The sequence below is a fragment of the Paroedura picta genome, chromosome 7 (genome assembly GCF_049243985.1).
Source record: "Paroedura picta isolate Pp20150507F chromosome 7, Ppicta_v3.0, whole genome shotgun sequence".
NCBI lineage: Eukaryota > Metazoa > Chordata > Lepidosauria > Squamata > Gekkonidae > Paroedura > Paroedura picta.
In genome coordinates, this window is record NC_135375.1 from 43,860,716 (window position 1) to 43,873,009 (window position 12,294).

Here is a 12,294-nt window from a genome sequence, read left to right on the forward strand (position 1 = left end):
AACCTCACAAAAATGATAGGTAAAAAAGTAATGGAAAGATGTTTGTTGGTAGATGTCAACCACCATATGTAAAACTTTCTGTAGGGCCACAGCAGGGTGAGGCTTCTGCCTTCATTCCCTGACAATGGGTTTCTTGAGGGCATCCAGTTGAGAAAAATGCTAGCTTAGATGGACGTTTGGTCTGTTCTAGATGGGTTTTTCTTATGTTGTAATATTGAATGTAGGAAGCCGCCCCGAGCTGGCATGGCGGGAGGTGCGGGGTACAAATTGAAAGATTTTATTTAACTATTTTCCAAGCCAAATCTTGTCTTTTCTGAAAATAGTGGTCTCTTATATAGAGTATTGTTTTCAAATATTGACCTCTAAATATACAGTGGATTGCAAAAGTATTTCCCCCAATGTTTATCCTGTTTTGTTGCATTACAACTTGGAACTAAGTTGAGTTTGGGGGTGTTTAGTACCATTTGATTCTCACAACATGTTTACCACTTTGAAGGTGCAAAATATTTTTATTGTTACAACAGTATTTAAGACAAGGAAAACAAAAATCATGATTCTTCATAAGTATTTCTCCCCCAAATCCATACTTTGTAGAGCCACCTTTTGCTGCAATTACACATGTAAGTCTCTTGGGGTATGCCTCTATCAGTTTAGCACATCTAGGCACTGGGATTTTCTTCCATTCCTCAAGGCAAAACTGCTCCAAGTCCTTCAAGTCAGATGAGTAGCATTGGTGTGCAGCAATCTTCAAGCCACAGATTCTGAGCTGGATTGTGTTCTGGGCTTTGACTAGACCATTTCAGGCCAATAACACTCTTCCCTTTAAACCATTCCAGTGTAGCTTAATCTATATGTTTGGGGTCATAATCCTGCTAGAATGTGAACCTTTGGCCCAGTCTCAAATCTCTGGCATACTGAAACAGGTTTTTCTCAATAATTACCCTGTATTTATTGCCGTCCATCTTTCCTTCAATCCTGACCCTTTGTCCTGTCCCTGCCAATGAAAAACATTCCCACAGCATGCTACCACCATCACTACACTTCACTGTGGGATGGTGTTCTTGGTGTGATGGGAAGTGTTGGGTTTGCACCACACATGGCATTTCCCATGCTGGCCAAAAAGTTCAGTTTTTGCCTTATCTGTCCAGAGAACATTTTTCTTTGTATTTGGGGAGTCCACCACATGTAGTTGGACAAACTCCAACATGTCTTCTTTTCTGCAAGCAATGCTTATTTGGGGGGGGGGCGACCCTCCTTAAAGCCCCACACCGTGTTGTTTACAGCTTAAAGTAGTCCCATGGACAGATACTTGCACCTCCACTTTCGATCTTTGCAGCTTCTTCAGTGTTTTCCTTGGTATCTTCATTACATCTCTGATTAATGCCCTCCTTGCTCTATCTGTGAGTTTTGGAGAGCAACCTTCTCTTGGCGGGTTTGGAGTGGTGCAATATTATTTCCATTTTGTTATAATGGATTTATAATGCTCTGTGGGATATTCAAAGGTTGGGATATTTAGTTATAATCCATCCCTGAGATATACTTCTCCAAGCTTCGTCTCTGACCTGTTTGGGGTGCTCCTTGATCTTCTTGATGCTTGATTAGTGGTGCTACAGAGTCAGGGGCCTTTCAGAACAGGTCTGTTTATACATACAACCTGTGGCAGATCATGTGCCACTTAGATTGCATACTGTTGGACCCTAATTAACTGATTATGTGACTTATGAAGTTAAGTGGCTGGAGCAGGTCTTATTTAAGTGTGTCGTAGCAAGGAGGACGAATACTTATACACAGTTATGATCTCTGTTAAATAGTGCTCACCCCCGCCTCTGCCAAACTCAACTTCGTTCCAGGTTATAATGTGGCCAAACAAGACAAACACTGATGGAGCAGAATACTTTTGCAAGCCATTGTAGACTTCTAAAATAATGTTTAATTAACCATGCAGTCCCTTCTTTGTAAAAATAAACATCATGGTTAGTCCATTATATTCTTAATTTCTGTTGACAGTTCTAGCCAGTTTAATGTAGTGGTTAAGAATAGCGGCTTTTAATCTGGTGAGCTGGGTTTGATTCTCTGCTCCTCCACATGCAGCCAGCTGGGTGACCTTGGGCTTGTCACAGTCCTAATAAGGCAGTTCTCACAGTTCTCAGCCCCACCTGTCTCACAGAGTGTCTGCTGTGGGGAGAGGAAGTGAAGGTGATTGTAAGCTGCTTTGAAACTCCTTCTGGTAGTGAAAACAGAGTATGAAAACCAACTCTACTCATTTTAATCAGAAAATATGGCTGATAACTTTAGATTCACATAGTCCAGATTGATTATTAACTTGGTCATTGAACAGTCATGAATTATTTTCTGGTAAGACAGGATCATTATAACTCATAAATGTGCCTGTCATTTGTGCTAATTATATTCCAGTCTCTTAGAGTGAGCTATTCCATGCCCTTTCTGTCTTCATGTAGTTGATTTTCAAGTGGTTCTAAAAATAGTTAAGGTTGTCATTATCTTATTTATAGAATCAAAAGACAAGTAGACCAGCTTGATGTTCTCCCCATCTGATTAGAGACCCCCAAAGCTAAATGTGTAAATTTAAACAAGCAGATACTGTAGCTAAATTGTACAGTCTGCAGCCTGAAAAGATATTGTAACAGATGCCTGCAAGTGCCCTTTTTGTAAGCAAAAGGCTAATAATTGCTCTTTTTATTTAAAACATTTTAAGCTGTTTTTTCAACCAAGGTAGCAAACAATGAAAACTTTAATATAAAATGTAAAAAACATATGAAAGTAATTAAGATCCACAAACAGGAGAAAGGTCAATGAGAATCAGTGAACAAACATCAGACAAAACAAAGAATCTCTTCACTCATTGGCTGAGGTGTTTGTGAGTAATTCAGAATGCTACTGAGGTACTTAATATTGGACTAAGGGGCTATTGCCTCAGTCATTCAGAGGATCTCTTGATTATACTCTGTGCAATTTTCAGATTATCAAGGCATGGAGAAAAACTGAAAAAAGAGAGAAATGTGTTTTCCCATGTATTTAATACTTTTAAAAGGTTTTTCTGATGGAAAAATGGGAAACTTCAGAGAATACTGAAAAACTATGAAATATTTTGTCTTTTTGAATGTGTGAAATGTTTTTAAAGACAAGATGGACTTTCCAGCCCTTAAACCTGCACCTAGAAAGATACCTGAACTTCATGAAGGCAGCATGTAAGACTTCCATTGCTTCTGTGGCCCTTTTGACCTGACTCTTCTCATGGCTTGTCTTTTCACTTCTGTTTCAATCTACTGTGACACATATATACCCACAGACTGGGTATCAAGTAGCTTATTTCCTTACCTTGCCAGAGGGGAAAAGATCAGAATGGGATATGGCAGAAATGTCATAAAAACCTCAGAGAAGAATTCTCAAAGTTTCAGTGAGAATTGAGCTCCCTAGATACAGAAGGAAGAAGACAGCTAGAACTATGTTATGTTGATTAAAATTATATCTCGCCACTCCCAGCAAGCTGGCTGGAGGTGTGCACATCAGAAAATTAACATTAAAATACAAGAAAATAATCCACCCATCCCACCCTCACCTGTACCCCTCCTGTAGAGTAGTGGAATGCATATGCCTCCACCTCGGGTCTTAGGGTGGGATATTCAGAGGATACGACATCTAGCTATGCAGATATTATTGACCCTTTGTATGATCCTTTTTTCCTGACCCAGTCATATATTTTATGTTATTTAACACAAATGCAAATTCTTTCCCCCCTTTTCAGACAGTGAAAATTAAGCTATATGGGTCAAGTCAGCATGGGTGCATCAGCCTGCATTGTGCATATTTGCACTTTTGCTTGTAAAAAACTGAGACATTTATTGCTTTTAAATTCCAAAAATATTTCAATATTTAAAATATTGAAATTGTATATGAAAAGTAAGTTATAAATTATGCATTTTCTGTTGTTAAAGCAGTAAAATTCATTCAGGTTTGATAGGAGAGAAAGTAACTGAATGTATTTCAATTTCTACCCAACTTTCCATTTTTTTTCTCCCATGGCTTCAAAATGTCTGGAATTTTAAATCTCTAATCAAGAGTGGAATTACACAGGGTGCTTAGGAACCAAGCTATTCACCTTGGAATAAGTTATTCTATTTCCCTAGTTGTAGGAAGCTTTTAATCCTATTGCTTGCCTCCTAACTAATGTTAATGCTGTACTTGATTTCCTGCTTACCTCAGAAATAAGTCTTTTCAAGTGGAGTGGAAGCAGGCATTGCAAGTGTATAAGTGGTCTGAAGAAAATAAACATAAGATTGCCATTGACTGTTTCTTGAAGGCCCATTATGCACGGAGTGGAAGGTCCGCACTTGGGGTGGAATGGCGGCAGCTAAAATCACCAATTATGCACGCTGCAAGCAGCAACCGGGCACAGAGTCAACGTATGCCTCTGAAAAAGCCGTGTTAGCGAAATGCGGAAGAAAGTGGAGCTTCCCGGGACCAGGACGCAACCAGAAGCAGCTCCAGAGTAGTCACGTGCATAATCGGATACTCTGGGTTTTGCCGCCATTGCATTCCATCCCGTGCGTAAGCGGTTTGCTTCGCTTCTTCCTGCTCCGTGTTCTCCATGCCGCCGTTTCAGCGGCCGTGCATAATAGGCCGAAGAGAAGCAAACACCAAATTAAATTAACATACAGTAGATTTGTTGTGGTGGTTTCATTACTGGCCTGGGATCAGCTTACTGTTACCTATTATTATTATTATTATTATTATTATTATTATTATTATTATTATTATTATTATTATTATTATTATTATTATTATTATTAATATATTTGCATCTACATCCCCTGGCTCAGGGTTGGTAACGTACATAATTTCAAAGGTTTGGCAGGGCATTGTGGTAATATTATTTGTTGTATCTTTCCTGCTGACCCGAATCTCAAACCAGCTTTTATCCCTACCTCCATGCTTCTATTAAGACCCCTGATGTCTTAGCAGTACCCAGATACAAAAACACTTTGAAAGGTTATTGCAATCTCTACCATGTCCATGCCATGGCATCCTTTGGCAGTCACTTGCTGCAGTGCCACAGTCATTTAAGAAACTCTTCCAGCAAGCTGGGCACATTTGGCATTTGATTACATGTCTCCCCACCCCCCGGTTATCTTTCCTTAGATCATTATGTTGTGGTTTCCAAATTTTATGTAAGAGGGATAGAATAACATCTTAGTATGAGTATACGATGATGGCTGGACATGAGGAAATGTAATAGTGGATGAAGCTTGCCATTTTATTTGGCAGGCTGAGGTACAAATAATAGTTGGAAGAAGAAACCTCCTATATAAGGTATTTGTAGGGCAGAAAATTGTGAATGAATTATTTTTGGTACAGTGCAATTTTAGTTCTTTCCAGTCCTCAGCCCAAGCTGTCAGGTTTTATACGCTATTGTTCTAGCTGAGCAAATGTAGTATAACATTTTAATTATATATATGCAGGTTTCAGGGTGGAGGTTTTTTTTTTTTTGCTTGTTATAATGCTTGCTATAATATCTGATTCTGAGTTTGAGAATTACTGTTGCCAGTAGCTTTCGTGGATGGCAAGTCCCGGTAAGCAATGTCCAAAAGTTGGAGAAGTGGACAAGACTGGAGAAAATGAGCAAAGGCACGCAAATCCATGGAGTTGGGTCCACACTAAAAAGATTTTTCACACAAGGCACTTTGTCAGTGGAACGGAACATTCCTGCAATTCCCTTCCCACTGGAACCCACTGAGTTCACCAAAATGCTACTCCTGGTGGGCAGAAGACCCTCAGGAACAACATGAGAAGCAATTCAAGGGATTTGCAATGGGAAGTGGGAATTACCTCACAAAATATAGTCTAGATGAATATACATGGTATAACACCTTTTCTTTAAAAATGAGAAAGGTTTTCATCCTTAGTAAGTATACAGCAACACATGTTTATATGTGTCCACTCATTCCTGTAAAAGGTGAAACAGGGCTTAAAGGGCTTCCTTAGGAAAACAAGGCAGAATTGGTTCAGACATGACTGTAACAGAGTTCTTTTAAATTCAGCTTTTAGTGCCATAAAATGTCACTTTAAAAGTAAAATGTTAAATCATCTCTGCATACATTCACATGCTGTTTTAAAACAAAAATTCCTTAAGCAGTTTCTGTAAATGTTCTGAGTTTGTACTCCCACTGCTAGGCTTCTTCAAGCCATCAACAGACCAGTGGATTGGAATCCCACAAAAGGAAAAGAAACAAGAAGCAGGTGATATAGGAAACTGGATTGTGTGTGTGTTTGAAAATAACAACTGTCACATCAAGCAGCATGTGTTTGTCCATTGATGCTGAACTAATAAATCCTAGTACATGTCTGTCTTATGTTAGATATAATCACGCAACCGTCTTTTAACCAAGGCACATTGCATGTCATGGATTTCAACCATCAATATCTAGTCTTCCTTTTAGTCTTGCAACTTGAGGTCTTTCTTACCATTCCAAAGTCAATCTAAAGTTTTTGTAGCAAAAAGCTACTTAGTAGTAGAACACAATTGTTGAAGTATAAAATGTATATAATATGATATATCAATGATTAAAAAGACTATAATCTTTCCTCCAGGTTAAATGTTAATCAAATGAAAAAATCTAGAATTTCCTGCTTTTTAATTGTATGATAAAGTTTGTGAATTTCTGTCTCCTACAGTTGTACGTGTGTACACATTGTTAGTACATCCAAGAAACACTTGTGTTTAACTGTAGTAGCATATGTAAAATGTGAACAAACTAGCAGGCAAAAAATATAAGGTCTTAGTTCTCCTTTCACAAAATCTGTTAAATAATCCCATACATTGCCAAGGAATACCCTCTTCTTGACTTTCATTCTAATCCACTATTTACATTCTGTCTGTCTTGTAGTCATTTGATATTTGCTCTTCTGATCATTGTTGGCCAATTTTATATTCTTTGCTTCTCCAGTTGCAGCAGCAACTCCAGTTGCAGCAGCAACATGGTAGCAACTACTTGCTACCATGAAACTTGCACAACTCACCAAGGCTCATCAGCAGCTGCCCCAAGATAGCCAGTGTGACAGGTTTTCTAGCCTCCAGGTGTGGCCTGAAGTTCTCTTGTATTTACAACTGCAATTTCATGCAAGAAAATGGCTGCTTTGGAAGGTGGACTCAATGGCATTATATCTTATTGAGGTCCCTCCCCTCCCCGGATTCTACTCCTGAATCACCAGAGGGTATAATGATTACAATTTTAGACTGGGATGTGGAAGACGCAGACGTGAATCTTCACACTGTTGTGGAACCTCACTTTGTTGGCCAATTTGGGCCTGTCACACATACTTAGCTTAACCTACTTCACAGAGTATGGTGAGGATAAGATGTAGGAGAGAATGACATAAACTGTTTTGGGTTCCCATTGTGGATAAAACCAGAATATAAATGAAGTAAACAATAAAGATAGATTATGAGTGCAAACAAAAGGTAGGTTGGTTGGTGAGTGGAAAGCAGATGATATGGGGGTTGCCAGGAGAAGGGTAAGAGGAAATAGTGTGTCGAGGGAATACAGGAAAAAGTCCTAGGTAATTCCTTGCAGATTCCTCACTGTATCATTAGACCAGGCTCCATCAGTACAGTGGAACTTGGCCAGAATTTTCCTGGGGCAAGGCTGCAGCCAATGAAAATTCAGATATTATGTTCCAATTTTCATTGGAAGAGAAGTTGGTAAAAGGTTCCTAAGAACAGGTGTATGCTGCCCAGTACCAGAGCTTATAGTACATCATTTCTTCTTCTAAAAATCTACATAGCTTTATTGTTGGGATAGTTGGTTAATATAGCAGGATTTGCCCCGTCATAGAAGCATGATACCGAGTGCAGTAAATAAATTTCCCAAGATCTGTATACTGCAAAAAGAGTAAACCTACATTCCTTCAAGAAGTTCACATTCACTTTGCAGACAAAAGAAGAAAAAGCAACCTAATCTGAAGAGTACTTTCCTTATCATAAATGGCCAGCTTCTCTGGTGTCATGTGTGTGGGACTATGAGGGCATTGTATCTACAGGAGACACCTGCAAAGACATGTGTCTCTATGGGAGAGTGAGAGGACAAAGCAACAGTGAGAGGGAAGGGTCAGAGGGCAGCTCCCAGGTTAAGACAAAGAGAGGCATCCCGTTCAAGGAAACAGCACTTACAGTGATGTCATGCACCCCCCCCATTATCCAGGCATGCTGAGTTGTTCACTCCAACATCTGCAATTTAACATTTGTTTTAATTTATATTGCAGTCAAAAGCAAAAGCAGAATCTGAAAAAGCAGCACAGTTAAGCAAGGTAAAGTAACTTATACCATGGTTAGTAATAAACTTGAACATTAGCCTCAATGGAAACTGATTGACAGTACAGTTTTCAGCATGTTGAAAGTTAGTAATACAGTGACCACTGGGACACTTCCAGGTAAATGTGCACAGGACTGCAGCTTAACAGCATTATTCTAAGCAGCTTTACTACAAAGTATGAATTATGGCTAAATGGTAGAACATCTGCTTGGAATGCAAAAAGTCTCAGCCAATACCTGACCTCTCCACTTGAAAGGGTAAGGTAATGTGGAGTCCCCTTCCCAAGACATAGAGCAACTGCACCCCCCCCCCCCGAAGACCAATCAGAGCCTCTTTGTCACCTCCATCTTCCTTCTGCTGACACGCAGCCACCAGAAGGTGAGCCATGGAGCTCAAGGGGAGCACCTGTGGGAGAACAATGATGGCCACTTTACTGCACTCTGCCATGGAGCCCCACACACCCCCAAGACCTTGCTGCTGGAAGGCCAATGCCACATGGCAGCCTGTGCTCCACTATACTACAATTCTGGAAGGTGTACTCCGCCATCCACTGCCAGCTCCCTGCCATCCTGTATCCCACAGAATCCATGGAACTTGACAAGGTTCTCTCCATCACCCCACCCTACGCTCCCTGTCTTCCTCACTGCCAGGACAGCGTGTGATGCTGCCTCCCTGTGTTCTACCTCACCAGCTGGTTTCCTGCATTTTGAAAGCTTTATGGAGGTCGGCAGAGAACGCTCCACCATGCACCCCACCCCCCATCCTGCATTCCGACAGATGGTAGGAGCCCGGGTGATTCACTCTCCTCCCTCCCTCACCTGATCTGCCTTTTTTCTGTCCATTTTCAAAACAGGCTTCCCTTCTAGTCAAATATTAGACCTAATTGTGATTAAAACTCAGTGTTAAAACAGCATCAGTTTCATGTATTAAAGCAAATCCAATTATTTTAAATAGGACTTAATACTGTGGTGTTAAATCTTATCTTCCACAGGATCTACAATTTTCATCCAAAATTGAGCAAAGTGCAAAAATTTGCAGATTTTATATTTTAAATCCAAGAGTTCCTATTTACTTATCTGAGACGATATTTTGCTAAATCATAAGTTTTCTATATATCAGATCTATTAACTTTATAGTCATTCAGTAGTTTTGTATGTTTCGGTCCCTTCCAATAATTTTAAGGAAAACCTTTTCTTTATAAAGCTTAATTTAATACATACTTGCTTCAAAGCAGGATCTCAGTGCAATGTATAAAACAGGGCAAATGCTTAAGAAAGGGCAAGATATGAATCTAGAGGACAAAATAATTTATGTTATGGTATGCAGTAAACAAAAATGTCTGTGAAGCTATTTAAATAAAAGGATCTGCAGTAAGACAGTGAATGTATGTACGGTTGCGTAAAGGTATCCCCTGTGCAAGCACCGAGTCATGTCTGACCCTTGGGGTGATGCCCTCTAGCGTTTTCATGGCAGACTCAATACAGGGTGGTTTGCCAGTGCCTTCCCCAGTCATGACCGTTTACCCCCCAGCAAGCTGGGTACTCATTTTACCGACCTCGGAAGGATGGAAGGCTGAGTCAACCTTGAGCCGGCTGCTGGGATTGAACTCCCAGCCTCTTGATCAGAGCTTTCAGACGGCTGCCTTACCACTCTGCGCCACAAGAGGCTCATACATGTACGGTTGCATATTTGTGTATTAATAAATGGTCCTTTAAGCACTTGTGGTGACTGAAAGTTGTTAGCATAGGCTGCTTTGTACTGGTGTTGAATAGTGGCTTAGAGCTGTATCAGCTATTCAACTAATTCTCTAGGTACCCTTAGATAAGCTACTCTCTCCTTGCCACATTTTTGCCATCTGCAGTATGGAAGTTGATAATGTTGATCTTCCACTGCTGTTAACAAAGACTTGGAATGTTGCGAGTGCTATATAAATGATTTATGATCGTTCAGTGATCATGACATTCATGTTATTGCTCTACTGATGCAGTACAGTTTGTTCTAGATTTTAAAAAACGAGTATTAATGACAGCTACTTTATATTACAGTTGTATTTTATCACCTGTTTCGTTACATGCAGCCACCAGATTCTCAGGCGAAACTTCCATCAGAAGAGAAGCAGAAAGGCCCTGGAGGGGTAATTTATTAATACATTGTGGTGTTGCTATTCTTTCCAACATAATAATTTGCAAGGAGATTTGTAATATTTTTTCCTGTTCGTGCAGCCACAGAGTTCAAGCAAACCTTCTGTGGTAGCAGAACCTAAACAATCAAGTACTGGAAAAGCAGCTGCCAGTCAGGTTGACAAGTCACCAAAGGAACCATCAAAAGAAGAGCCAAAGGTAAAGCAAAAGTGACGAGTCTCTCAAAGCTTACATTCAGTGTCCTTGCTAAGATTTCTTACAGAAAGCTGGTCTTGAAAACTGAAGAGAAGATTGGGTGAAGTCCAGATAATTATGCAGATTCTACCACAGCCAAACTCAAAATAAAAGATTATACATATTTAGCTTGTACTTCCTTCAAGGTACTAAGTACCCGTTGACACCAGTGACTCTGTCACCCTGAGGTCCTCCTCCTTTACATTCAACATACAGTTCATGACTGAACTTGAGACACCCTGTATAGAGAGCAGGTGGAAGAATGAGAAAGAACCAAGGCAAAAGATGATCTTGGGTGTTTGTTTCAAATCTTGAAGTGTTGTGGGATTAGCTGATCTATTTCCAAGTTTTAGATGCCAGTTGGGTAGGTTGTTCATCCGTGTTATCCATAGACATAACTTGGGGTCATGTTGTAAGCTTGAAGGAAGAATCAGTCAATGTTAGGGGCTGTGTATTCCAAGGCCCTGACCAATAATTTCAATTCTAAGCATTGCTAATGTTACATGCGCACAAGCATAAGAGGATGGGGTGTGGTTTTACTGAATTACATCATCAGAGCTGTGAATTGCTCTTTGTGATTTAGTGGATACCATGTAGAACATGGACTTGAATTTAAATCTCACCTCATCTGTGAACCTGTTGCATCTTCTTGCCTATACTAGTTTCTTTAACAGAGCCATGCTGAAGATATGTATCATAAGAATGCTATATAAATGTAAGTTTTTCATGGCAACAAGGACAAGCCTCTAGACCTGTATGCAGACATGGAAATACTACAATATCCTTGTAATCTTAAATATGTTATATTAAGATTTTGTGCTTCACCTTTTTGCGTGTAACTGACTTGAAGTTTGGAAGTAGATGTGCTATATTTAAGTGAGCATTTTCTGTTTTTAGCTTTGGCTTCCTTAAATACTAAATTTCATATGTTCTCATTTCTGTGTTTTTTTTGTCTCAGGCTGAAACTGATGACAAATCATTGTCCACAAAGGCAGCTGGTGCAGCTGCTACCACAGCTGGAACAGCCGTTGCTGCTGCCACCTTGATTTCTGCATCTGCAGAGGTGGGTTCAAATGTCTGACACTACCCAGGTGCTCAAGTGAGGACAGGGTCTTTATACCAACTCTTTCAAATGCCTTTTTATTCTCAGAGTAAAGAAAATAAATTGGCAGCCACAACTCCAGTTACAGCAGGAACAGATAGTAAATCATCTGAAAAGGTAAAGAAAAATTTATCTGCTATCTGCTTGATTTATGTAAAAGACAGGAGTAATTTCTCTCTCAATCTTGGCATATCCAGCATTAATAAGTTTGTTTAAACAAATAATTGGGTCACTAACAATCTATCCTAAATACAATTGAACTATTTATTGAAATAAATGGACAGAGGTGTATAAATCTACTTAGGATGGCACTTCTGGTCTGATTTAGTCTTTTTTTCCCTTTGGAGATCAAGGAAAATACTGATGAAATTCTGTTCTTAAAGGAGGCAGGAACATCTGGCTTGGAGAATTAGGCACTTAGCATAGAGGAATACTCTAAATTCTAAACTAGAAGAAACTTGAAAGGGAATGTAAGTTGTGATTGTTT

At 39.7% G+C, this 12,294-nt stretch overlaps 1 protein-coding gene across 6 annotated transcripts in view; it reads left to right on the plus strand.

Annotated features, from left to right (window-relative positions):
* CAST (calpastatin) overlaps window positions 1-12,294 on the plus strand; it is a 73,150-nt gene that overhangs the window by 32,150 nt on the left and 28,706 nt on the right. For 3 of the 6 annotated variants that reach the window (XM_077347669.1, XM_077347670.1, XM_077347673.1), the window contains 6 exons: window positions 6,193-6,258; window positions 8,281-8,325; window positions 10,408-10,464; window positions 10,553-10,669; window positions 11,664-11,768; window positions 11,856-11,924. In XM_077347669.1, the coding sequence (XP_077203784.1) occupies window positions 6,193-6,258; window positions 8,281-8,325; window positions 10,408-10,464; window positions 10,553-10,669; window positions 11,664-11,768; window positions 11,856-11,924 (459 nt within the window). The remainder of the gene's footprint in view (window positions 1-6,192; window positions 6,259-8,280; window positions 8,326-10,407; window positions 10,465-10,552; window positions 10,670-11,663; window positions 11,769-11,855; window positions 11,925-12,294) is intronic. The other 3 variants (XM_077347671.1, XM_077347672.1, XM_077347674.1) reach the window with 1 other exon arrangement.